Raw genomic sequence first — 25,347 nt, 5'->3', positions numbered from 1 at the left:
TGGGACAAACCCGGACAATATGTGGGGCGGAGTATGCTTGTCCCGCCAGTCGAGAATCTCCTGTGTATTGCACTCTCTCCTTCTTTCGCAACCAAATAAGTTTCAGTGATTGAAGCTACTCAACGGAGAGATCTTGATCTTGCAGCTGCAGGAACTGACAAATCTGTCGACTTATTGAGATCAATTCTCAGGGTAGACATCGCGGGGCATCTTCCACAACAACCTCGCCATGGCGAACACAAACACCGGGGCGCAAAAGCGTCCCAACTTCCTTTTCATGCTTGCAGATGACCTGGTGCGCTAGATCAACTACCAAAGAAATGCTAGGATGCCTATCTGACTCAATTGCTTTCCTTGACAGGGTTTCTCCGACATTGGATGCTTCGGCAGTGAAATCCAAACACCCAACATCGATCGATTGGCCGCAGATGGCATTCGCATGTTGAATCACCACACCGCAGCTGCCTGCTCGCCGACACGCGCCATGCTCATGAGTGGAACGGATGCGCACCTTGGTGGACTGGGCTGCTTGATTGAGTCGAGGGCTAGTCCCAAGGGTGGGAAGCGGTGGAATGGTAAGGCGGGATATGAGGGATATCTGAACAACGATGTCGCTACCCTGCCTGAGATTCTGAGTGACAATGGATATTTTACGGCTATTTCTGGAAAGGTAAGAGACACCAGAAGTCGACTTTTGGTCACGAATTCGTAATTAGGTAGTGCTGATTACATTTAAATTGATAGTGGCACTTGGGTCTGCGCGCTAGCCAAGGACCCTCGGAGCGCGGCTTCCAGAAGGCATTTGCTATGCTTCCCGGATGCTGTAGTCATTATGCTTGGGAGCCTGTACAGGAAAGGTTTCCGATGGGTGGCTCGCCCATTCATACGGAGGGTGGTGTCAAATTTGATGTGTGAGTTCGAATTACACAAATTTGGCCCTTTTATCATTATCGGATTTCATTTTAACCTCACCTCTAGACCGCCGAACAAGACTGAAGATCCCGAAGGATTCTACTCGTCCGATTACTACACCGATCGGCTGATTGAATATCTCGATACACGGTCCGAGGCCGACGAATCCAAGCCTTTCTTTGCGTTCCTGCCGTATACAGCTCCACATTGGCCATTGCAGTGCTCTAAAGCCCAGCGTGACAAGTAAGCTCTGTCATGAACCACACAAAATCTCATCAGACTAACTTTCTTCCAGGTACAAGGGCATGTATGATGATGGCCCCTACGCACTTCGCGAGCGTCGCCTCAAGAAGCTCGCTGAAATTGGTATCATTGATGAGTCTGTTATTCCCCATAAAATGGAGACTACCACTCAAGATTCAGGCGAGTGGGAGGAGTTTACCCCCGAAGAGAGACGATGCTCCAGTCGGTCTATGGAGGCATATGCTGGTATGGTGGACTCAATGGACTATAATGTTGGCAAGGTCATTGAACACCTCAAGAAGGCTGGGGAGTACGATAACACTTTCATTGTGTTCATGAGTGATAACGGAGCCGAAGGCGCAGCGTAAGTGGTTCCATCTCTGGACTTGATAGGGTATTTGCTGATGGATAATTCTTGACTATAGACTAGAAGCCAGACGTGAGTGACCTGCTAAACTAACCAAGACTGTGTCCCAAACTAATCATTTCGCAGCTGTCATGGGAGATAATATCAAGCGCGCCATCCACAAGTACTACGACAATTCATATGAAAACATCGGCAATTACAACTCATTCACATGGTAAGTATCCAAAGAAAACCCCGGAACAGCCCACCATTAGCTACCCAAAAAATCTTACACTGTGACCCCAGGCTCGGACCTCTATGGGCTCAAGCCTCAACTGCCCCATCCCGTCTATTCAAAGGCTTCCCCTCCCAAGGCGGAATCCTAGTCCCCTGTGTCATCAAGCCGCCCCAAAATATATTCCCCCACTTCACCCCAGGCACCTTCAACCGCTCCTTCAGCACAGTAATGGACTGGTCCCCCACCTTCCTTGACCTAGCAGGCATCCAGCTCCCGCCAACCTTCGAAGCAACCAAGATCCGCAGCACGCCCGCAAAGCCTGCCGTGCTCCAAAAGATGACCAAATTCCGCGGCAAGGACGTGCACGCGATCCGCGGGAAATCCTGGGTCCCGTTCTTTGCCGAGGGCAAGAAGGCCGAGGACGAGGAACTGTGGCATATTCATTCCTCGTCCGAGCCGATTGGGTGGGAATTATTTGCGCGGGCTGCTATGCGCAAGGGAGATTGGAAGATTGTTCATATTGGCAAGGCGAATGGGGGCGTTGGAGAGGTTAATGGGGATGGGTGGGAGCTGTTTAATGTTGTGGAGGATCCGGGGGAGAATGTTGATCTGGCTGGGGAGAACCCGGAGAAGTTTGCGGAGCTCTTGGGCTGTTGGGAGGAGTATGTTGATGAGTGTGGGATTGTTTGGGGGGAGAATGCTTTTAATCCTGGCTTGTCTATTGAGGAGGCGCCTGAGTTGTGGGAGGATGAGGTGGAGTTGCAGAAGTGCTGGTTGGGTGCTAAGGCTGGGGAACGTGTTGAGTAGATCGGGATTTGATACTAGTTTTAAAATAAGTGTTTGAATGGGTGTTGAATTTGCATCCATCATGATGTCTGTTTCAAGAATGCACTCATTGTAGCAACTTGGACATGTACATGACCGTTCCACTGCCTGAGAGTGTAATGACCCTGATTCTGTACGACATCTAGACATGATGGATCCATGAATTTTGGAAGGCTAGTTATGATATAGGGACTAGTAAGCCCTGGAAGTCGGCTAGGGCATATAGCCAGCAAAAGATAGGCGCTTTTTCATTCTCTTCGGGATGATCAATCTCGACAATGACAGGAACAAAGATTTGTGGGTTCAGCATACTCGGGAGCATCATTCTCGTGTACATGCAGATACACTCCTCGGAAGCCAGTAACTTTCTTGCTTCCCTCATGGCGTAATTTGCTGATCGAGATGAAAAATGACCATCCAGCCAATCTTTGACATGAGAATAATCTTGACTGGCAAGAACTTTCAGACACTGAACTGTCTCGTGTCAGTTCTGTTCAGTTGGCTTATACAGTCGCTAGCTGCAGAGCTTGGACCATTGGCTGAGTAAGTTGATCATGGCTCTGTATCACGATTCACCCTGGGCCCGACCCAGCGATACCGAAGAAAGCGGCGATTCGTCAAAGCATTTAGAACACACCAAATGCGTATGCATTGCTCCGGCTTATCATGAATAAAGGCCGCTGAACATGAACAAATCACGATTCCTTCCACATTGGCCTAATCCTCTCGTGACCTGCGATCGCCACAGCCATCCGTCTCTCTTCTCCAGCTCATCGCTTCCTTTATCTCGGGTGAGCGACAGCCACTAAGAAGATCGTATGCATTGACGCCAGTCACGACGAAGAATATGACATCCATTTCGCGAAAACGACATCAAATCCAATGAATCAGATGTATTTTTTGACCTGCTTGCAGGAGACAAGGCCCAGCAACTCTGTAGCCAGAAACAGAGTGAATCCAATAAGATATAAAACAAGGCCAATCTGGAAGACGATTCTTTGAGCTTTGCTAAACCTGGAATATTGGTGCAGACCTATACAGAAGTATACAAGGCCTGTCATGACGACTCCCATTGCGGGTGCCATCTCCTTCCAGATGATGTCCAGCATCTTGCGGATAAGCTGGATGGAGATTGATTGGATTTTATTCCAAGGATATCCAAGGAGAAAAGAAAACGAGTCTATTGTCAAATTAGTAAATGCAGTTTCTTTTTTCAATTTTTTTTCTTTTGTTCGTCCGAGGTTCCCGGGTTCGGATGAGATTCCTACCGTTTCTATGTGGGGCCGATATAGTAGGCGTCGGGATAAGGTCAAGGATTACCGTTGACAGGAGCTCACTCGAGATTATGATATAATAAAGGTGTAGCGAAAGAAGAGGTAGAAAGATCAGAGTTTATTGAAAGAAATAAGAAAATGATCGAGAAGGAAACCTGGAAAAGAACGGGAGAAAGAGCCCTCTTTTTGACCGCGTATGCGTGGGGCTTCCACGTGTACCGCATACCGGGATTCCACTCGTTGATAAGATTTCAAGGTTTAAAGGGAACTTGGAAACATTTTAAGCTTAAAGAACTTCAGGGAGAGAGGTCAAAAGTACGCGCTTAAGAGCTGTCTTGAAGTATACTTGCATGGATTAAGAACCCCCAAAAATGTAAAGAAAAAAAAAAGGCTGAAAAAAAAATCGAAATCACCTTCACATGACCGTATATGGAGTGAGGTATAAAATTGAAAGAAATCCAACTCCAAAAGATCTGGCCCAAAGTAATAAAATCCATATTCGCCGCCGCTCATATCAAAAATTTTCTCAAAACATTGAAAGCCTCAAGCTCGCCATAAGTAACAAAATCACACATCAAATCACATCGAACTAGAACTGGCTACAGCTTAGTACCCATATTGCATCGGGTGTGGCACACTAGGCCAATATCCCGTGTTCTTCTCCGTAGCCGCATATGGCTGCGCGTAGTAGCCCGACATCGGGTGCGCGTGAGTATGAGCCTGAGCCTGAGCATGAGGATCAGACTGAGGGTGCTGAATACTCTGAAGTGGAAGCGGATCTGGCAACATCTGCTGCTTAATGGCCGGTGATTGCTGCGCGATCATAGCGGGCGGTGCCATACTGATGGGGTATGCCCCGTACCCGTTATGTGGACTGTGGATATGAGTCGGGCTGTGGGTATTGGTGGGACTTTGCGAGCCACTGGAGTCACTGGTTGCGGGGGATAGTGGCAGAGCCTGGTTGCCTGGGTGGTTGTACTGCGCCGCGGCATCAGAGACGGAGTCCTGGTCGTCATCGTCTTGTTCGCGTTCGGGGTCTTGTTCTTGTCCTTGGTCCTCTTCGTCGTCGTCATCAAATGATGTTGCGGGCGCGGCGTGGACGCAAGTTGCGGGGTCGGTTGCTTGGTAGTTTGCTTCGGGGAGGTGGGTGTGTGTTACTTGGACTAGTGTGTTTGCATCTGATATTGTGTTAGCTATATGGTTCACTGGAGTGGATAGCGCTTATGTTCCAATGCATACCGATCTCCCCATCTAGATATCGCTCTTCCATCTGTCGCACAAAATAGATTTCGTCGAGAACTTGGATACGATTGGCTGGGGTAATTTGGCGTCGCACATCTTGGCCTGCGTCTCGTAGCTTTTCAGCTGTGACTCCGTGGCTGTCTTTGAGTTCGCAGAGAATGTGAACGAGGAGACGAAGTCGATCTAGCTTATGGGTTAGTATAAATGTAGGGGGGGGGGGTTTGGGAATTAATTGTCATAAACTTACCACGCTTCAACAGGTGATCAGGCTCCTTGTGCAATACACCCTTAGGCCACCAGCCAGGCTTAGTAGACTCGGGATCATGGCTCTGTGATTCGCCAGCAATTACCCTCTTGCCGTTATAAGGGTAATGAACCTGTTTCCGAGGCTCTACCAATTTAATATAGGACTTGGCGATGGCACGGCAGTTCAATTGTTGAAAGTCCTCAAAAGCTTTCTCATAGTAGCGCCGCAAGAGGGCCGAGTTGCCCACGCGAAGCACACTTCGTCCGGGCGGGGGTGTAGTTGGAGGCGAAGGGGATTTTGGTCGAGTTCTAATCAGACTTGTTCGTTTCATGTCCCGTCGTTTCCGTCGATTGTGTTGCGATTGCCATTCACAGGGTATTAATTCAGCTGGGCGGGTTTGAACGGGTTGCATCCATCCTTGTTCTGATTGCACACCCCATGGTGAGGTAGGTGAATGCATTTGGGATTGTGTTTGATCTGGACGTTTCCATGGTTAACAAGACCTTTTTGCCTTGGAAATCTCTTTATCCTACTTACTGTGTTGCATAGGTTGGCCAGTTGGGGTCGTCATTTCCATGAAGCGGTCCGTCACTTCTGGCGTAAAGATGGCTCCTCCACAGCCAGCGATTGAGGGTGAAACCTGAAATTGGTACCTGCCATTGTGGTCCATAAAGATGACAGCGAAATGAGGGTGGGGGAATTCCACGTTGGGTGATTGATTAGAGACCGCCTATGAATCGTGTAAGTAACAATAAAGAAGAAAAGTAAAGAAGTTTTATCACTTCATCGCGCAAGGGAGATGATTGGCATTACCATATGGGTGTGCGGCACCGATGTATCGGAATGTCTGCGTTCCAGAACCTCCCCCGGAACCCCTAGATGGGACCGATTCATATCCATAGTATGAATTGAATACTTCCTGGAGATTCAACGTTGTGAATATGGCAGGTTTTCCCAAGGTAAAATATATAGATGGTATAGGAATGAAAGCAAAAGGCCGGTTGAGGAGTGGAATTGGGGATAAGTTGGAAATGAAAATACGTGGGAATGGGCTCTAAAGTAAACGAAAAGCAGGTAAACTTCTCCGGATTTATGAATTGACAGGGTAATCAGGAGTAAAGAAGACGGACAACTGCGTTGCTCGGATATAGTACCCGGGAACCAGTAGGGGAAGGTCCGGGTTAAATGTAGAATGTTCCCTTGGATACGTCAGCATGGACGCTGCAAGGGAAAAAGGAATATCTGCGGAGCTGAAGTGGCAATAGAGCGTTTCATTCGATCTCTGCAGCTTTTTCATCGGATCGCCGCAAGAGCACAGACTGTGAAAGTCCAGTGGGTTCCAGGCCACGCGCACAGACGCTCGAGTAGGGCTGTTGGGTGAGTCACTGTTGATTGGCCGCATCGAATAGCCGGCATCTGTATTGACTGGAACTCAACTTTCTCAACTTCGTATGAATCGTATCCACCTGTGTCGATCCTCGAGATCTTTGGGACTTTGATCTTTGAGTGCTTGGGGTCACTAGCCACAATATTGAATTATCACTGATATTGAAAATCCGGTGAGAATGACTGTAACTCTGGCATCATTAGGCTGGTTTTTCCTCGTTTCCCCTCCCTTTGCTGTCTCTTTCGCTTCTTCTTGTTCTCACTTCTCATCAAGCTTTCAGGGGACAATCTGTTTGACAGAAGCAAAGTCCCAGCGGGCAATCGCCGATCGTCCAATCTCCATAAGCGGAAACGACAGCCTTGGCTCCGCGGGCGAATCACAAGGCCGAATATCTGGGCTTTTTTTTCAGCCACAATCTTAGGCTTTAAGCAAAGACCTAGGTCTTCCAGAGTAGCGAGCGGGTCGGGACGCCATTGATATCATCGCCTGCAAGCCAGGTCAAGAGGCGCTGACAGAGAAGCACCAGCACCAACAACTTACAGAAATTCCACCCGGAGCGATCCTGCCTCTTTCAGTCGTCGTGCAGTCTTCCAGCATATGGCTAGCCACGTCGAATTTCCATTGATTCTGGTCATCTGTGCGGGAATTTACTGTTCATCTGGACGATTCCAAGCCGAAAAGAAAAACAAAACGAGGAAAAAGGATAAAATCGTACTTTTGGAAGTGAGTTCTTTCGTTTCATCGATTCCAGGGGAAGATCCAAGCGGCCCATGCTTCTCGTCCACCAATTGTTAGCTTTTGGAAGAAAAGACCATCGAATCTTGAGCTTATTCAAACTCTCGGGAGCGCACGTCCGAGAACTCCATGGCCTTTTTTTTTTTTTTTCAAATGCGGGATATGCTTTAGTGGAACCTTTGTCGGTGATGGCCGTATCTTTTTCATTGACTTTTTATTTTGTTCTTTTGTTCTCCCCCTCATTGCCTCGTTGCTCTCTGACAAATCTAATGAATCTATTGAAAGCATGGACTATCTTGCCTTGTTACATTTGCTTCATTTTTTTCTCCAAGGTAGGAAAGGAGTTTCGTATCTGGCGAACCGACTCGGACTTGCGAACACTTGAGCAAAGCCCGATTTTTAGCTGCATCGAAAGGAACACTAAGCAGATTTACCCATTCAAATCGATTCCATTTTTCCGGATCGACAATCGTTCCTTCCGTGGATGTATATCGACCCAGCGAATTCCAGGTAAAGCGCTCTCGGATATGTACTCCACCCATACACCATTTGCTTACCACCAGTGGCCAAACGAGCTGTGGCTTGCAGTAGTGGCAGCGTCTTCTGTATGAAGCCGGTCTTCCCCACTAAAGATTTCTATTTTTTTTTTCTATTTTTTTCTATTTTTTTCTTTTCTTTTCTTTCTTTTTTGTTGGATTTCCCCTTCAATTCCTTTTGTTTATGCGTACTTTCTTGTTTCGTGCCCGGACGCTATTCCTAGCTAGTCTAGCTTTGTATCACACGGAGAAATCACCCGGGTACAATGGACTAGTTGATTCGTCTAGGAGTCCAAGTTGAGACTATTGTTTTTTTTTATCTTCTAATCTTCCTATCTTCCCAGCCATCTTCATATAATGAGTTAGGCATTACAGCCCTTGAGAGATGACGAAGCACATTGGATATTCAAACGGTATAAAAAGAAAGAGAAACATTTGAATACGACTGGAAAGCAAAAGCCAAAGTATACCAAATAAACTTCCGGGGAACATTTGAAGTGTTGGACAAAACAGCGCTTGAGCACTTGAGCACTTGAGAAGTTGAGATGTCGTAGATCGATCACTTCTTGGCAACCTGATCTCCTGATCTCCTGATCTCCTCTCGCTTTGACCTCTTTGCTTTTCACACTGAGTCCTTCTACATCTTCTCCGGTCCCAGTGGCGCGGATATACTACCTTTCCCCCCCCCTACCTAGACCAAAAATTCAACGAAACCCGACGCAGAGTTCCTTGGAACTGGGGAAGAACATTGGGGCCGAGTACATGAATGCACAGTACTCAAAAGTACCTCATTCGCTATCTCGTAAATGCCTCGGTTCAATGCGTTTGTATTACCTTTGTGAGCTTCTTGCAGGACCCGATTCCTGTTACCAGGTTTATGCAGTAGAATGGCGTTGTGGTACTCCACATCTGCAGCTGTTCTGGCCATGTTGATTGATGTTGGGCTGCAAGTTCGCTTGTCGCTTCTAGCTTATTATCTTGTCACGGACTTTTCATTTTTGGATGATTTTTCCAAAATAAAACAATCTTTACTTTTTACTGATTTTTGATTTTTGATCTTTTTTTTTTTCGAGCTCGGGGCTCCTGTGAGGCTGAAGCTCTTGGGAAAGAGAGGGGGAAAGTATTTGGAATTGTTTCTCATTGCAGAACTCCGTCCCAAGTACACGAATAACCGTCCTTCCCTTTCTCCTTTTCTCCTCTTCTCCTTTTCATTTTCTCTTTGATCTGCATTTTGCATTTTGCATTTCCAATCTCAACTTCGGTCTTGCAGTTCCGATCTTTGAAGATCATGGCGATCTTCAATGTTTCATCATGTCTGCCTACGGTCCAACGGACATCTCCCGTTCATCCCTTTCGCTCCACTCTATGCCACCACCAGACTGACTCATGAGCAAATCCCGATTCTCCATGGATGACCCAGGAAAGAAATACAATGATTCAAGAAAAAAAAACCCACATTTATCAGCCAAATCTCAACGGAAACGATAATTAACGATAGCCGGGCACTGTGCCCTGATTTTGCTCGCCAGATTATCCCTAATCCTCACTTCCTACCCACTTGGCACTCCCGGTGGATCGATCCGATGATTCAGACCCACCGGCGGAGATATACTACAGGTTCAAAATAGCACCACTTGAATATGGAAGTTTAAGCTCCACAATCCCCGATTCCAACACAGGCACCGTCTCCCCCACCGTGATATTATCCAAACGCACCGGCGCGCCACCCGATAACTCGTAGTTGTATGACCAGCCATCCCAGGTGATGCCGCTGATCGCATCGCTACCATTCGCCATAAGCCGGTGCACAGATAAGGATCTCGCTGAGCCCCCGGCACCACTGCTTACTGGTACGCGGAACGAATATGTCGCCGTGGGCCGGGATGCCGAGTCTGTAGATCCGCTGGTATTGTACTCTTGCATGTTGAGCACGGCGATCCGTGCAAGTTGCCCATCGATATATGTAGCATAGGCGGCGTCGGTGTCCTTGGTTAGCGGGAGGTTCACGACCTGAATGTTAGTGGAGCTGGAGCTGTCTCCTCCGCCTAGCATTGCCGCAACCATTATGTTTCCGTAGTATGGCGCTTTCGTGCCCAAGGTTGTCTTGTTGGTTTGGACGGGTTGCCATGCTGCATACCGATAGTCTGTTCCTTGGTGCATGTGCGTGCGTCGGATGCTCTGGGAGGCGCAGTAGAGATTGAAATCAACGCCCCAAAGGGCTGCACCGAACGAGTTAGATAAGCCCGGCTTGCCTTCATTGTAGAGGGAGTTGGTCTCGCCCAGAATATAGGGGATATCCTTGGCTAAACCGTCTTCCTTGAGGGTCTGGGCTAGCTTCACGTGCTGCAGGACACTGTTGACCGTTGACGTATGATTCATCAACGTCCGCTGGAGTGTCACACCTGGCTGAGTAGCACCACCAATATAGCTAGATAATACGATGAATAAAAAATCAGCCACATTTTCCAGAGACACATCAAAAGATCGACGATCATAGTCAGACCCACTTGTGCATCGAGTTCAACATGATATCACCATCTGCATCCAGTCCATCTTCCCACGTCGTCACGGGATCAAGACTATTAGTCAAACCCGCAAACGACGGAGCAAGATACTTGTATTCAGCATCCGTCGCCATCTCAGGACAAGCTTTGGCAATCTGGCGCTTGACTAGCCGGGTTTTTGACAGCCACTCCGTCACATAATCACTCTCCGACCAATTAGCTGGTCGCTTCGTGTCCGTTGCACTTGACTTGTACAAGTCAGGCTCATTGCCCATCTCCCAGTACGCCAGCTTGCCGTCCTTGAGAGCCTTGCATGCTAGGGGAGCGGTAGCAAGCAGTGTATTCATCCCTTCGGTTCCATTTTTGGCCAGGTCGAACCCGAAGCTGAACTTGGTGTCTGGCCATGTTGCGTACGACTCAAAGAACGAGGGTCCGATGTATACGATGGACGGGTAGTCGGTAGATATGGCTGGGACAACTGTGCCATTGATTCCTGTTTTCAGATTCGGGTCGTATAAGGCAAAGTCTCTATTCACGAATTAGAACAATCATGGAATGGAAGCTCGAAATATGCGTCCACTGGCTGGCTTACTGGGTGTTTCCGCCGACACGGATATAAGGCTTGATACCCTGGAGATCGGCCAGGTTATCTAGTAGCTGGTTCGAGAATTTATTCGGCAAAGACAGATTGCCTGGCACATGGTGACTTCGGTTAGCCATTGATCTCCTGAGTACGCCAGAGTCTTAGGGATCCATCCATAGATGGATACAGTATGTACCTACCTGCAAAATCAGGGAAAGAGGCAAACTCAATTGAAAAGGAGACAAATGGGCGCAAGATTGCAGCACCGGCGTCTTCCGGAGCACTCTGGCTAACCGTCACAGCTGACGAGATATCTCTTGCAACGGTCGTCGGGCCAGCGGCCGCTACTGTAGCCCCAAGGAAAAGCGAGACGAGCATTGCGAGATGAAGCTTGATTGCTTGTTCGTCTACTGTAAATCTTCGACGTCAATTGTTTTTGCCAGGCCTGGGTTTGAATTTATTTATGCTTGGAACTATTGCCGACGTCAGTCTAGGTTATTGACCCTTGTCAAATGCCGCGTGTAACGGTAGTTAGATTAATAAGCTTTGCATAGTGAGATATGAAGAGAATTGCAGCGGTTCATTGGCGCGAAATTACCGGGGAAACAACTTGATGCGCATATACCCCCTTGACGATGCGGGGGTTACATCTGGGGTAGTAGTAAAGCGGGCGATCGTTGCTTATTCTCCTCAAAGTCGGCTATTGATATCTGGACCAGGGACGAGTAAACAAAACAAACATACCTTGGAACCAAGTACGTTGTCAACTCATGACCCAATGTTTCCAAGGTTCTTTCAATTGATATCGAGATATGTCTTTGGACCTTTGGCTATTCAATTGACCAGCATGTCGTATTCTTAGTCACCAGTCATATGAGAAACGGATTTTTGACTTGAGGGTATATACTGTCCAGACTCCAGGTACTTTTATCCTACTGAGTACTATACAAGCGACCCACCTTGTATCAGTTCCAGGAAGTCAGGTCAAAAGAAAAAGAAATTAAAAAATCCGTAAATTCCACATAGAAAAAGTGGTATCAGTTCAAAAATAACTAGCTCACGAGCAATGAACACCTTTGCCGGCCATTTGACCTAAGAATAGCAGAGCAGGTATGATAAATTATCTACACAAACGAAGAAAGAAAGGATAACCAGATCATCGTAAAGTCCGTCGTGATCCTCTGTCAAGAGATCAGGTGTATTTGCGGAGCTAGAAAAGGAAAAGGAAAAATTCGAGTTAGTATTGTTTTCATGCACATCCATCAGATGAAACGATAAACTTACATCAAGAGTCAGGGATTTACTGCTGTTCTCCACTTGATCTCTGTAGATTCCGACTAGTGCCTCACTGTTCTGGAACAGTCCAGTCTTCAAACTGATAACAATGAACTGCATACCGGGGGCGGCGTGGTCGTGGATGTAATTGGCAATGCGGGCAACATTGGTGTTATCGAGAGCCGCATCAACCTCGTCCAGCACGAAGAATGGAGAAGGTTGATATGAGTGGATTGCAAACAGTAGGGCAAGTGCGGCCATGGTCTTCTCGCCACCAGAAAGATGCTCCATATCACGGAAACGCTTCAGAGGAGGCATGGCGTGGTATTTAATTCCATCAAGGTAAGGCTCATCCGAGTCCTCGATATCAAGGTAAGCTTGTCCGCCCAGCGGATAGTTGGCACTGCGCGTCAATTCTCGGTAGATAGGGCCAATTTGTTCTGAAATGTGTGCAAAGGCCTTGTTAAAGAGATCGGAGCGCTTCTTCATCACTGCCTCGAACCCATCCTTGGCCTTTCGGGCTTGCTTGCGCGCATCCTCAAAGTCCTGCTCAGTGCTACGAAGCTTGTTCTCGACCGTCTCGAGGCGCTCCATGGCGCGAGTATTCGGTGCCATTTTATCGAGCTCACTGTTGAGAACGCGAACCTTTTCTAGCAACTCATCCTCGAGCTTATCATCGGCTTCCTATAGGCGAAATTAGCATATAACAACATTGGGGGTGTGGTTGAAAGTCAACACTTACTTCCTTGAGTGTCTCTCCAAGAGAGTCAAAGTCGACCTCGATTCCATAATCCTGGACCACAGGAGCCTCATCAAGGTCATCGGCCTCATCTACATCCATGGCATCTGGATCGGCACCCTGTACCAACTCATCGATGGGAAGTTTGTCGAAGGAATTAGAAGAGTCTGTCAACGGAACATCAATGTCTTCAAGCTTGCATCGACGCAGGAGGGCGTAACGGCCAGATGAATTGCGCTGGATTTCTGCTTCAAGAACATTAATGCTCTTAAGCGCTGCTTCGACATGCTTGCTTCGCTTCTGGAGTTCTCTTCGCTGCTCGGCTAGATTTTCTGCTGCCTGTGCATATATTTCCTTCTGCTGCTCAAGAGCTTCCCGGAGAAGCTCAAGCTCAGCACCGAACTCGTCTAGCCTGTTTCGAATCTCGTCCTGTTGGCCCCTAAGCTCCTGAATAAGACTCATATCGCGCTCATACTGGGCCTCGAGGCCGCTGACACGCTCTTGGGTCGCCTGGATCCGCTGCATTTCGAAACTGAGCTGGTTCTCAATGCGGCTCTTTTGAGTGGTGAATTCAAGTTTCTTTTGCGCAGCTTCCTCCTGCAGCGAACCCTGCTGGGCTTCATATTCACGGATATTATCATATCCAAGACGCTTGCAGAACTTCTTGTAGATCTCATCTTCAACTGCACTAACCGAGGATTGAGAGACTTCAATAGTTTGGTCCAGCTCATCGAGATTCTCCTTGCGCTCGGTATATTTGGGGCGCAGGTCCTCCATCTGGCGCTTAACAAAGTCCAGCTCACTGTGCTTGCTCTTGACGTTTCTTTCAAGTGCCTTCAACTCCTCGCGGGAATAGTTCAGTCGCTGCTCCAGACCAACCAGTTCACCCTGCAGAGTCTCCTCCTCTGATCCACGGTGGTGGCTCTTAGGGAGACTGCCGAGATCGCCCAACAACTTATCCTTTAGCTTATAAAGATTCTCGACCTCGGAATCTTCCCAACGCTTGGAGTTTTGCTGGGGGCCTCGTCCACCGGTCATGAGACCACCCTTGTGAATCACGGTGCCATCAAGGGTGACAGCCTTAGCATCAACGTTCCTCTCGTAGCAAAGATACTTAGCTGTCTCTAGATCATCACAAACAATCGAGTTCCCGCAGGCGTAGCTAATGGCACGAGCGACCCAGTCTTCATAGTCGATGGTCTCAATAGCCGGGCGCATATTTCGGTGCATGCCCTTCAAGTTGGAGTTGACAGGCTTGACCTGGATAGTTTCCAAAGGCAGAAAAGTAGCAAGACCTGCGCGCTGGTCGCGAAGATGCTGAATGCATTCCTTGGCAGTCTTCTCGTTGTCCACCACAATAGCATCGAAATGGCGGCCTAGGACGGTGCTAACTGCCTCGGCATACTTGCGCTGTTTGGGCCTGCAAAGATCACTGACGCGGCCCTTTACACCGGGGAAAATACGCTTGAGAGTTGAGATCATCTCTTTGGCGCGCAGCTCGCGCTCGTTTTGCTTCTTTCCATTGTCGGCCTCAAGTAGCTTCCTCAGCACAACCTGTAGCTTCTCCTCGAGTTCTGTTCTCATTTGCGAGACCTTCAAGCGCTCCGATGTCAAGGTGTTAAGCTCTTTTTTCTTGCGGTCGATGTTCTTGGATGTGGTTTTGTTTGTTTCGGTAAGAGCCGCCTTGCGCTCATTCATGTTTTGAGCATCAGACTCCAAGTTTTTAAGCTGCCACTCAGTATTCTCGAACTTGCCCTTCAGACTGTTGACAGCTTCTGCCTCGGTCTTTCTTTGTCGCTGGAGGTTGTCGAGGTTTAATTGGTCCGAGGAAGAGCGTTTGCTAACCTCCTCCCGAAGCTTGTGGTATTCTTGCTGGTCACTTTCGCTCAGCTGCACGCCCTGCTTGTTCGTAGTCTTTTTCCACTCAGTCTCCCATTGAGCCTGAGCTTTCTCAACAAGCTTCAAATCCTTCTCGAGCTTCTTAGCGCCATTGGAGTAGGTCTCACGCTCCTTGGCGATCTCGTCGATTTTTGAAGCATACCGCTCGACCTTTTTCTGGGTGATGTCGATCTTTTCATCGACGGGGACCAAGGAGTTGTTGAGTTCTTCGATATCCTTCTCCTTTTTCAGGATGTTCTTCTCGGCCTTGCCAACGTCCCGGCCAACACGGGCGTGCTCCTTCTTGGCATTCTCGACATTCGTCTCATACTTCTCGACGCCACGGCGGTATTCCTTAAGCTCATCCTGGTGCTTCTGGATGTCGGCACTCGAGTCGTCGATCAGGCGTTGAAAGTGGAAGAGCTTCCAAAGAATATGTGTAATGATTGCTTGGTCACGTTCCTCGGCCTTCTTGGCGTAGTTCTCGGCTTCTCGCTTCTGCTCCTGGTACTGCTTGACCTCGGAGTTGATGCCTCTTCGGCGGTTGAGTTGAACGGTCTGCTGTTCAGCCGCCTCATCTGCCTCCGCCTTCAATTTCTCATAATCGGCCTTGTACTCCAAACTGCCAGAAATCTGCTCGATTAGCCGAGTAAGGTCTCGAGGCGATTGAGAGGCAATAGCCTCAACATCTCCCTGGAACACAAGGAAGTTGCGCGCGCGAATCAAGATGTTTTCAGCCTCCAAAGCCTCGTTGTATTGCTGAGCAGTGACAATTTTGTTGTTGATGCGATATTCGCTGGCACCTTGGCTGGTGATAGAACGACGCCATTGCTGCTCGTCACCGGCGTCATCTTCATAGCAGGCCATAACCCAGGCAGTCTTAGGATCATTCGGGCCACCTGCGTCTTGCGACGCATCCATATCCTCGTCCTCATCCTCATCCGCCTCCTCTGGCTCGCCGTTCTCTCCATTGGCAGGAGGCGCACCGTCAACCTTCGATGTGCGCAGTACACGTCCACGGTAGACGAGATCGCGGAGGTTGGTCGATCGCAGGTGAGAAGACTTGATTCCTAAAACGAAAGAGATGGCATCCATACTGATACGGGTCAGCAAGTGCCTCCGCGGGGGAAAATTGGAAGATGACGATCAGAGTACATACGAATTCGACTTGCCAGACCCATTGGGCCCAATGATCGATGTGAAGTACGCATCTCCGAAGAGTAGCGTATGGTGTCCTTTGTAGGACTTGAAATCTGGAAGCAAGGTTAGCTGAATGCGCGCTACACTATTTTGAGGGATGCATACTGAAAAGCTCCAGGCGAATAAGTTTGCCCATGGTGCAAAGCAGCCGCTTCCTAAGGAAGCCACACGCTCAGAATTCTCAAGCGAAGGATTTGTGGTTGATGTCAAATCGCGGGACTGACTGGACACAAATGAATGGGAGGGGCGCGATATGGGGAATCGCGCGTCAACCCCGACGCGCCGATTTGGTCACGTGGTTTGTATCAATATTCTGCCCGCAATTTTAGGTAGTCGCAAATAGACATTATACAAATCTTTGGAAGTGGATTTAAAGCCTAGGAAACATCTCTAAATATTTCTAAAGAACTTTTATCTGCATTTAACCTCATGTGTGTGATTAGACGAGACAAAGTATATATCGAATCTTTCTTGGAATTCGTATTAGAACATCGAATATTTAGCCGAACTATGCACCCTGGGCATACTAGTATGTACTCCATACTATAGTACAGTTCATACTACATACAGATTCAGCCCTGCGTGTACTGGGTACAGATTTGACCTTCTGATTGAAATATTATGATCAATAGTGAACATTGAATTTCATGCTGATTGGTGTTACAGGTTGTATATGTACACTGTGAAGGACTCCTCAACATCGGAAGGATAAGGAACGAGTTCGAGAAATCCGTAGTAGTAAACAAGCGAATCTCGAATGCGGGAATTGCAAAATGTGTGAGTGCAAAGTATTAAGACAAGACGAGAAGGAGAGACCTTTAGTAGGTTACCGCAAAACTCAAGACCTCTTCAACTGGACAGGGTTTCCGAGAGCCATGAAGTCATTGGATACGAACCCATTGGAATCCACTCGGAAGGTTTGCTTGTAGCCTTCAACACTCAGGAGAATAAAGTCCTCACCAGTGAAAATCTGTCGCATAGACATGAACATTTTCCACAGACCGATACTCAGTGCCTGAACGGGTGCTTGGAAGAAACCTTTCTGCGAATCCTGCGCCGAGCCAAGCTTCTTGCTATCCCCCTCGAACCGCTGTCTCGAATCCTGCGAGACTACCAGCCGACGGGAAATAGAAACCTGGGATGGAAGAACCTCAAACTGGTAAGGCTTTGTAAAGGGTACCATGCGCCGCACCGCGAAACGAATATAAGTCTGGTTGTTAGACTTGACGGCCGTGATGTTCCGTACCAAATGGCCCGTTCTCACGACAAAAAGTGTACCCATGACACTCATTGTCACGCAAATACCACCAAACAGTCCCTTCTGCCACATTGGGCGCTCGATCTGAGCATCGCGGAAAACGTCATTGGAGTTGAACAGGGCGTACGCGAAACAGAATGCCGATAGACCGTACGCGCTCAGGACATAGGTGCGATGAGACGGTGACCGGAAGAGAACAACATCGCCTTCTCTTGCGACCTTAAGGGCTAGTCGTCCTATTGATCCTGCAGGGACACTCGAGCTTGAGACGGTGCTTCGTGGGGTGGGTTTTGCTGCTTGACCACGAGCTGCTCGTGGGGCGCTCGTCACGAATGAGCGCCATGTGGAGGTAAAATCTGCCTGGCAGGCATTTCGAGTTGAAGGCCCAGCGAAACGGTGCCAAAATAGTCGGAAGGTAGGAGGTCTAGCAGCCATTATTATTGCGCGGAGTCTGTTGATGACAGGGTCAGTATAACATTTCTGTCAAGAACGCCATTTCTACGGATGCAGGCACTCCAGTCAAGACCCGTCCAATGACAATTGAATTAGGCCAGGATAGACCTTGGTGAACAAAGCAAGACAAGACAAAATTAAGCACTTACGAAAAAAGCGATCAGTTCACCGTTGTTCTCCTCGGGAAGCGCAGCTCGAAAATAGTCCACTGCGCGGAAAAACCTAACCCGGCCGCCCGGTGAAACTCAACGGCCTCAACACCGGCTTCATTTCCTTCTCAATCCCTAAGCTCAACCAACGTCTCCGACCAAAACGAACCACACTAATTATCACGGAAAATAACGCGGCTTGACGCGCTGGTGGAATTTTGGCCGATTGTGTCCTTCTCTGTCGACATTCCAGCTCCCCGGAGAGTTGCGACCTTTGCTTAAAGCATCTCCGATCAGATCTAACGACCTCCCCGAAGTCGAAAAGTCACCGCAACTCACCATTACAAAATGGCCGCTCGAATTCCCGCCAGCAAGGTCCCGGCCATGTTTGCCCGCCGCCAGCCGCGCGTTGTCCAGATCACCAAGCGTAAGTCCAGACTTTGACTCCAGGGACAATGCGATCCGCAAGCTCCGCAAATGAGAATATCCTTATCGGAGCTCAACCCCTTCAAGAGCACAGCTCTCACCTACCGGGAAAAAACCAATAACTAACCTGGATTCCAATTATAGGCATGCAATCTTCCTCCGCCCCTCAATTCCATAATCCCGCCTACCCTCTCTACCCCTCCGTCAGCCAGCTCCTGCACCAACAGAACATCCCGGTGTCAGAAGTCTCCAAGATCCCGGCCTCAGGACCTAAGGGCCGCCTTCTTAAGGGTGATGTCCTCGCATACATCGGTCAAATCGCTACCGAGTACCCGGCCACACAAGCCGCACAGCTCGCCAAGCTGGCCCACCTGGACCTGAGCAACATCAAGATCGCAGCACCTCCCGCAGCGCCGGCCGCAGAGCCAGTTAAAGAAGAAATTATTGCCAAGCCGCCACCAATGACCTCAATCGCAATCTCCGTTTCTCTTGCGGCCGTCTTGTCCGCACAGAAGAAGATCCAGGATAACCTAGGGGTAACTGTGCCTCTCTCTCGTTTCTTGGCCGTGGCCACTGATCTTGCCAACGATGATCTGCCCCGCGCGAAGACCGACAAGCCTTCCGTTGATGAGCTGTTTGAGGAGGTTCTCGGTGCGGAGCCTGTGACTATCTCGCGCGGCGATTATATTCCCGAGTTGAATGCGTACGAGGCTACCCCGGCACCGCGCCAGACAGTCTCTGTTGCTGAGGATATCATTGATATCCTGAGTGCCAAGCCCGGTAAGAAGGTTTCTTCCCCGGTGGCATATGACGTTGAGAGCTCTGCTGGTGCCTCCAACGTTTTCAGCTTAATTGTTCCGGTTGGCGAGGAGGTTCGCGCCAAGGCGTTCTTGGAGCGTATTAAGACCCTTTTGCAGGTCGAGCCTGCACGCCTGGTCCTTTAAAAATTTCGGCTTTGATCGTTATAACATCTCCTTGATCTTTAGAGCTTTTTGTTTTCTTTTTATGACCCACAGCTCTTGTATTTAGTGTAGCATAGGTAATTTGACACCGCCTGGGTCGGCTTTCTAGTGGAGTTCTCCATTTTCAACATCAATTGTCCAATCAATAGCTTTTAGCTGAATAATACTGTGTACATATACATAATTTACAGTCATACGGGGAAAGTAGGGTCAATATAATGAATGAGGTATGCTTGACCTTCGTGATATTTCATCCTAAAATAGCAGAACCCCCGCGCCGGACCGATGGTATGGGATAACATTAGATCAAACCAGATATGAATCATAAAACGAATCTGTCAGTTCAAAAACAAGTGACAGTAAGAAAAAAGAGAAAACAAGAAAGGGGTATGGCATCATCAAAGGGCAAGTTGCTATATGAAACAACCATCCTTCCTGACGCCAATGCCGGATACCGGCGACCCAGTTGAAACACCTTGAGCGCCGCCGCTTGGACTGGAAGGGGAAAAATGCGCCGGAAAAAAAGGACCATGTAAAGAAAGAAAAGCTGGGCATAATGGTATGGGATGCCATATGAAAAGGAAACCAGCGGGAATACAGACCATCTCCGTCGAGGACTGAGAAGGGAGCAGTCTGCAAAATCCTTGCTGATGTAGAGAAATTGTGTGATAAGGCCGTTATTTAGCCGATGCAGAAAATGCTCCATGATCAGAATCAAATATTTCCCTTGATACCATGGAATGACAATCCCCGGAGGATTAATGCCCGAGACCCAGAACTCCATGTCGCATGCAAATGAAAAATAAGAAGACGTGAAATAGGCAAAGATGAGAGATCTAACGAATAGCACCCCATTCTGATAGCTTGCTACCCTCGCGCCGCGAGTCTCTGGTAGCTCGTTTGTCGAAAATCTTCCAGAATCGAAGTGTCTCATCACCAGCACCAGTTACAACCGTTTGGCCGTCTGGGCTCATAGCAAGGTACAGAACGCGGAATGTATGGCCTGTCAACGAGACAATCTGCTCCATCCGAGGATACTTCCAGATAACAATCTGGTTTTGACTATACCCATGGGTGCTGATGATCTCATCCGAGTTCTTAGACCAAGAAAGGTTGCAGACTTGACTTCCAGTGTCCACTTCCTTGATCATGGAGCCGGTTGACGTGTTCCAGAACTTGATCGTGCGATCTGCTGTACCTCCTCCCGATGCAAGCAGATGGTGTTGGTGAGGTGACCATGCAATAGCCTTCACAGCTGCACAGTGGTCTGAGAATCGGTAAAGTGGAGTTTCGCTCAACTTATCCCACACCATCAACTTATTGTCGTTGCCACCAGATGCTAATTGTCCGTCTTCGGTGTTCCACTTCAACCCGCAGACCTCTTGCTTGTGACCCGACAATCGTTTTACCCACTGATCGGGAGAGCGGACATCACGATGGTAGATAAGACGGTCGCGAGATCCAGAGGTGAGGATGTGGTCATTCCATGCCAGAGCACCGACCCTATTAGTATGACCGACCATTGTTCGTAATCGCCGGCAATGTTCAGCATCCCAGATTTGCACTAAACCTTTGCCTGTGCCGATGGCAAGATGAGTACCCTATTAGAGTATGATTAGTCGCAAAGATCATTGGGTCAAGTAATCAGAAAAGCATCTACATACCCTCTGAATCCAGTTCACACTGGTGACAGTATCATCTTTGAGGTCACAGAGTTTGGTGACTCGGCCGGATTGAGAGTTCCACATGTAGACGGAATTAGATAGTCCAACCCCCAGCACATTACTGCTTCCCCAGTCCACCAAATTCAAGTAAAAGTCATCCTGTAGATCAGGCGCATCCAGCACCTTGTAGGGGACCTTGTTCACATAACGGGGCTGCTTGCGCGGGGTTTCAAGTATGCGTTGACTGTCAAGTCGGATGGGCGATAGACTGTACAGTTCAGAGCGGATATTTAAATTTGGCGCATGCGCACTTCGGGGGGTTTTGGAGGGTGTGGGATGGGTGGAGCCCGGGCGACTAGGACCGTAATTGAAAAGGTTCTTGTGAGGAGTTGAAGGAGTCATGTTGGTGGGTGGGAGGTTGGAGACAAGGGTAGGTGGTGTGTGAGATCGAGTTTTGTCATTAATGCCATTGTTGAATCCTAACAATGGATCAGGCGAGGTGGAAGTGAGGTCGGGTTGAGGAACGGTATTTCCAAAGATTTCACTGCGCAGGACTCGGGAGAAAGTCCGGTTCGCTTCTTCGGCTACAGGCAGTGTCAGTCAGGAATTCTCACTACATTGTAACGGAATAAACAAACTCTTTTGGAAGTGCAGCTCGGAGTGGGGGGCACGTCTCTTTGACTTTGAAGGAGTCGATGGACACCCATCCTCATGGAGCAGACTGTATGTGGCCTGAAGGTCTTGTCCATCACGATTTGGGATAAACCTTGAATAACAGTCAGTTCAAATGTCTCTTTTTGAGCGGTTTACCACGAGTGAATTATTCTCAAGGGTTCCATGCGCTTGACTAACCGATCTCCGTAGACTCGCTGTCTCTTTCGGCACGGACTTGAGGCTGGTGTTCTCTCTCTTCCAATACCACCTTCATCATAATCCTTCAGTGCCTTGGCGAGCGCATTCGCATCCACTGGCTCTGATCCGTCCGGTGCTCGTGAGCGGCTTCCCAAGTTATCTGGGTACAATATCGTTCTCTTTGTCGGCATAGTGGGGGGTGTTTTTGAACCGGGGAGGAGAAACGATGTTTGCGGCACGAATACTTGAAGCTTGCGACCGGGTATTACTTGTTGTCGTCCTCCCAGCCTTCACACCAGCTTCCTTGTCCTGAGATCGGTCCCCCATGGCGGCGGCTGATCGTCAGGCCCCAGATTCGAATCGCGCTGAATATTGACGGTACCGAAGGTTTGCATACGATGAAAGTGTGATTGTGTGGATTGTTTGTGAATTCGCAGGGAAGTGTTGAAAGAGGTTGTTATTTGATGTGCGATGGTTGCCGGGGCTTTGTGTTGATTTGTGATGAAGGATTCCAGATCCAGGCAAGTGAAGGTGGGCGCTTCGACACAGGTATCAACCTGACACCTTTTGATCACCTCAGATGAAACACGGAGATTCCAGTGTCAAAGGAGCCCAAGACAAAGAGAATGGCATTCAAAGAAGATTGAGGCATAAGCGTTGGAAGGTATCCAAGGGCGACTTCAGTTCATCCCTCTCCCAGTCACGCGTCGGGTACGCTATACCGGATTGGGATGGTCCTGGAATCCCGTTTCGTTACATCAATTCCTAGTTAAACCACTATAGAAACCCCATGGAAAATCAAATTGAATAAAAAAGCCATGTCTCTTATTTAAAGATCTAAGATCCTTTCACCGTGACTCCACTTAGATCGGCAATTTCCTTTGGATCCTTGGGAATCCTTGGACTTTAAAAAGAAAATAACCTTTGTCACTAGTATCTATATGTACTGCGTTTCTATACTCTATGCATTATTTCAGTCTGGTCCGGGAACTGGGGTTCTTTGACTTGAACCTGTTCCACCCCTCTTTTTTTTCACTCAAGTCTCAGATTTGTTTACATTCACGCGTGTGAGGGTGGTTTCATTGGACTATGTCATAGGCTGAGAAGTAAGAGAGTGGGGGGATAAAGGTGAGGAAGTCAGACACGAACCCGGTGGACGCGTTACCACGCGCATTTTGCCCTACGCGCCAATCCGACGCGCTAGAGCTTTTAAGCCCATAAGAAATTTAATGCTTCCTACACCAATCATTTACTTCGGAGAATTAAAAAAAAAAAATTAAAAAAAGAGCCAATTCACATTCTTATCCCAGAAATGCAAGTGGAGTCCAAAATACTATTTCCTCAGACTTGTAACTCTCATTGTGTGCAACATTGTGATAATTAAGCTTGACTCTTATCGTCTCCGCACATGCGTCAACTGTCACCGCCAGCGGGAAAACCTTGCCCGCAGTTGGCACATCCCCACAACATCGACTCCAATTTGACTATGCGCTCTTCTGTTCTCCCTTTACTGAGTCGTAACATCCGTCGATCTTCTTCCACCATGGCTTCCATTTCCAAGGTTCCTGCCCAGCAGTTCCTGGACTTTGTCAATGCTTCCCCTACTCGTACGTTTCCCCTCAATACTTTAGGACCCCTGGTTGTCGATCGTGGAGTTGACTGGGTCTAGCCTTCCACGCTGTGCAATCTGCCAAGGACCTTTTGGCCAAGGCTGGCTTCCAGGAAATCAAGGTACTCCCCATTCCCCACAAATCTGAGCGGAACATTCAGAGCTTTATCGGCATCTTGTTCTTCTTTTTACTCACGCTATCCATAGGAAAAAGAGTCTTGGGCCTCCACTTGCAAGCCTGGTGGCCGCTACTACCTCACTCGCAACACCACCACTCTTATCGCTTTTGCGATCGGTCAGAAATGGAAGGTTCGTATCAGAGATCTATGAGTATATGTGAGTAATCAAGAATGTGGCTGATGAAGAACATTCAATTGTAGCCGGGCAATTCGATCGCCATGATTGGTGCCCACACTGACTCCCCGGTCCTGCGGGTCAAGCCCGTCAGCAAGAAGCAGGGTGAAGGTTATATCCAAGTTGGTGTGGAGGCCTATGGTGGTGGCATCTGGCACACCTGTAAGTTCTTATACTCATCGACCTTCTCAGAGAGTCACTAACAGTCTCAGGGTTTGATCGTGACCTCGGTGTCGCTGGCCGCGTCATGACCCGCGAGAGCAACGGATCCATTGTGCAGAAGCTGGTCAAGATTGACCGTCCCAGTAAGTGTGACACTTGTTGATCTGGTTAAATTGAGTTGGGCTAACACTTTACAGTTCTTCGCATTCCAACTTTGGCCATTCACCTTGATCGCCAGGAGAACTTCTCTTTCAACAAGGAGACTCAACTGTTCCCCATTGCTGGCCTCATCGCCGACGAACTCAACCAACCTGGTGAGATCAAGGCCACCGAGACCAAGGAGGATGAATACGCACCCCTGAAGACTGTGTCCCAGCGCCATCACACTCGATTTGTCGAGCTCATTGCCGACGCGGCCCAAGTGAAGCCCGAGGACATCTTGGACTTCGAGCTCACTCTATTTGATACGCAGAAGTCCTGCCTGGGTGGCATGAACGAGGAGTTCATCTTCTCTCCCCGGTTGGACAACCTTAACTGCACTTACTGTGCTACCGCCTCCCTCGCCGAGTCTGCTCCCTCCGAGAAGTCCCTCGAGAACGAGGAGGCCATTCGCCTGATTGCCCTTTTCGACCACGAGGAAATTGGTAGCCGTACTGCTCAGGGTGCGGACTCAAACATTCTGCCCTCAATCATCCGTCGTTTGTCGGTTCTTCCTTCAATCGCTTCCTCCTCAGAGGATGTGTCCACCGCATACGAGCAGACCCTTGCCACCTCCTTCTTGGTGTCTGCTGATATGGCCCACGCCATCAACCCTAACTATTCCCAAAAGTACGAGCCTGATCACAAGCCCGTCATCAACAAGGGATGTGTAATCAAGATCAACGCTAATGCCCGCTATGCTACCAACTCCCCCGGTATCGTCCTGCTCCAGGAGATCGCTCGCAAGAAGGGTGAGCAGGAGAGCTTGCCTGTCCCTCTGCAGCTGTTTGTTGTTCGCAACGACTCGAGCTGCGGTAGCACCATTGGTCCCATGCTGTCTGCTGCCCTTGGCGCCCGGACTCTGGATCTCGGTAACCCCCAGCTGAGCATGCACAGCATTCGCGAGACTGGTGGTACCTATGACGTTGACCACGCCATTCGCCTCTTCACTGGGTTCTTCGAGCACTACTCGGAGCTTGCCCCCAAGATCTTTGTTGACTAAATTGATAGTCAGCAGCAACCTTCGAAGTAAAGCGCATAAAGGCCTTAGAACAGGATATACATAGTATGAAGCAAATGAATTCAGTACATTCCC

The 25,347-nt window shown here is 48.7% G+C and overlaps 8 protein-coding genes across 8 annotated transcripts; 3 read left to right on the top strand and 5 right to left on the bottom strand.

Moving 5' to 3' along the window:
* Positions 1–229: 229 nt before the first annotated feature.
* Positions 230–2,546, top strand: N7466_005509 (arylsulfatase; the record flags this gene model as incomplete). Its single annotated transcript, XM_057164906.1, has 8 exons — positions 230–295; positions 362–670; positions 745–911; positions 979–1,155; positions 1,208–1,519; positions 1,581–1,594; positions 1,649–1,736; positions 1,808–2,546. 8 exons carry the CDS (start codon positions 230–232, stop codon positions 2,544–2,546), a joined length of 1,872 nt encoding a protein of 623 aa, XP_057020505.1.
* Positions 2,547–4,444: 1,898 nt separating this feature from the next.
* Positions 4,445–6,227, bottom strand: N7466_005508 (DUF2841 domain-containing protein; the record flags this gene model as incomplete). Its single annotated transcript, XM_057164905.1, has 5 exons — positions 4,445–5,016; positions 5,078–5,263; positions 5,328–5,804; positions 5,865–6,057; positions 6,141–6,227. 5 exons carry the CDS (start codon positions 6,225–6,227, stop codon positions 4,445–4,447), a joined length of 1,515 nt encoding a protein of 504 aa, XP_057020504.1.
* A 3,369-nt stretch (positions 6,228–9,596) lies between these two features.
* Positions 9,597–11,450, bottom strand: N7466_005507 (glycosyl hydrolase family 79 C-terminal domain-containing protein; the record flags this gene model as incomplete). The annotated part of the gene is made up of 4 exons (XM_057164904.1): positions 9,597–10,413; positions 10,493–11,017; positions 11,082–11,181; positions 11,273–11,450. The coding sequence occupies 4 exons, from the start codon at positions 11,448–11,450 to the stop codon at positions 9,597–9,599; spliced, it is 1,620 nt and encodes a 539-aa protein (XP_057020503.1).
* An 814-nt stretch (positions 11,451–12,264) lies between these two features.
* Positions 12,265–16,300, bottom strand: N7466_005506 (cohesin subunit SMC1; the record flags this gene model as incomplete). The annotated part of the gene is made up of 5 exons (XM_057164903.1): positions 12,265–12,282; positions 12,357–13,031; positions 13,090–16,060; positions 16,124–16,217; positions 16,270–16,300. The coding sequence occupies 5 exons, from the start codon at positions 16,298–16,300 to the stop codon at positions 12,265–12,267; spliced, it is 3,789 nt and encodes a 1,262-aa protein (XP_057020502.1).
* A 702-nt stretch (positions 16,301–17,002) lies between these two features.
* On the bottom strand, positions 17,003–17,857 carry N7466_005505 (uncharacterized protein; the record flags this gene model as incomplete). Its single annotated transcript, XM_057164902.1, has 1 exon — positions 17,003–17,857. One exon carries the CDS (start codon positions 17,855–17,857, stop codon positions 17,003–17,005), a length of 855 nt encoding a protein of 284 aa, XP_057020501.1.
* A 515-nt stretch (positions 17,858–18,372) lies between these two features.
* On the top strand, positions 18,373–19,394 carry pdx1 (uncharacterized protein; the record flags this gene model as incomplete). Its single annotated transcript, XM_057164901.1, has 2 exons — positions 18,373–18,451; positions 18,595–19,394. The coding sequence occupies 2 exons, from the start codon at positions 18,373–18,375 to the stop codon at positions 19,392–19,394; spliced, it is 879 nt and encodes a 292-aa protein (XP_057020500.1).
* An 854-nt stretch (positions 19,395–20,248) lies between these two features.
* Positions 20,249–22,119, bottom strand: N7466_005503 (WD40 repeat domain-containing protein; the record flags this gene model as incomplete). The annotated part of the gene is made up of 4 exons (XM_057164900.1): positions 20,249–21,013; positions 21,077–21,660; positions 21,715–21,842; positions 21,929–22,119. 4 exons carry the CDS (start codon positions 22,117–22,119, stop codon positions 20,249–20,251), a joined length of 1,668 nt encoding a protein of 555 aa, XP_057020499.1.
* A 1,352-nt stretch (positions 22,120–23,471) lies between these two features.
* On the top strand, positions 23,472–25,254 carry N7466_005502 (M18 family aminopeptidase; the record flags this gene model as incomplete). The annotated part of the gene is made up of 6 exons (XM_057164899.1): positions 23,472–23,535; positions 23,598–23,659; positions 23,745–23,846; positions 23,918–24,053; positions 24,104–24,196; positions 24,251–25,254. 6 exons carry the CDS (start codon positions 23,472–23,474, stop codon positions 25,252–25,254), a joined length of 1,461 nt encoding a protein of 486 aa, XP_057020498.1.
* Between the last annotated feature and the right edge of the window lie 93 nt (positions 25,255–25,347).

The sequence above is a fragment of the Penicillium verhagenii genome, assembly GCF_028828195.1.
Source record: "Penicillium verhagenii strain IBT 33310 chromosome Unknown utg000006l_segment0_segment0, whole genome shotgun sequence".
Taxonomy (NCBI): Eukaryota; Fungi; Ascomycota; class Eurotiomycetes; order Eurotiales; family Aspergillaceae; genus Penicillium; species Penicillium verhagenii.
The sequence above is the reverse complement of the archived record's forward strand: the minus strand, read 5'-3'. Positions and strand labels throughout refer to the sequence as shown.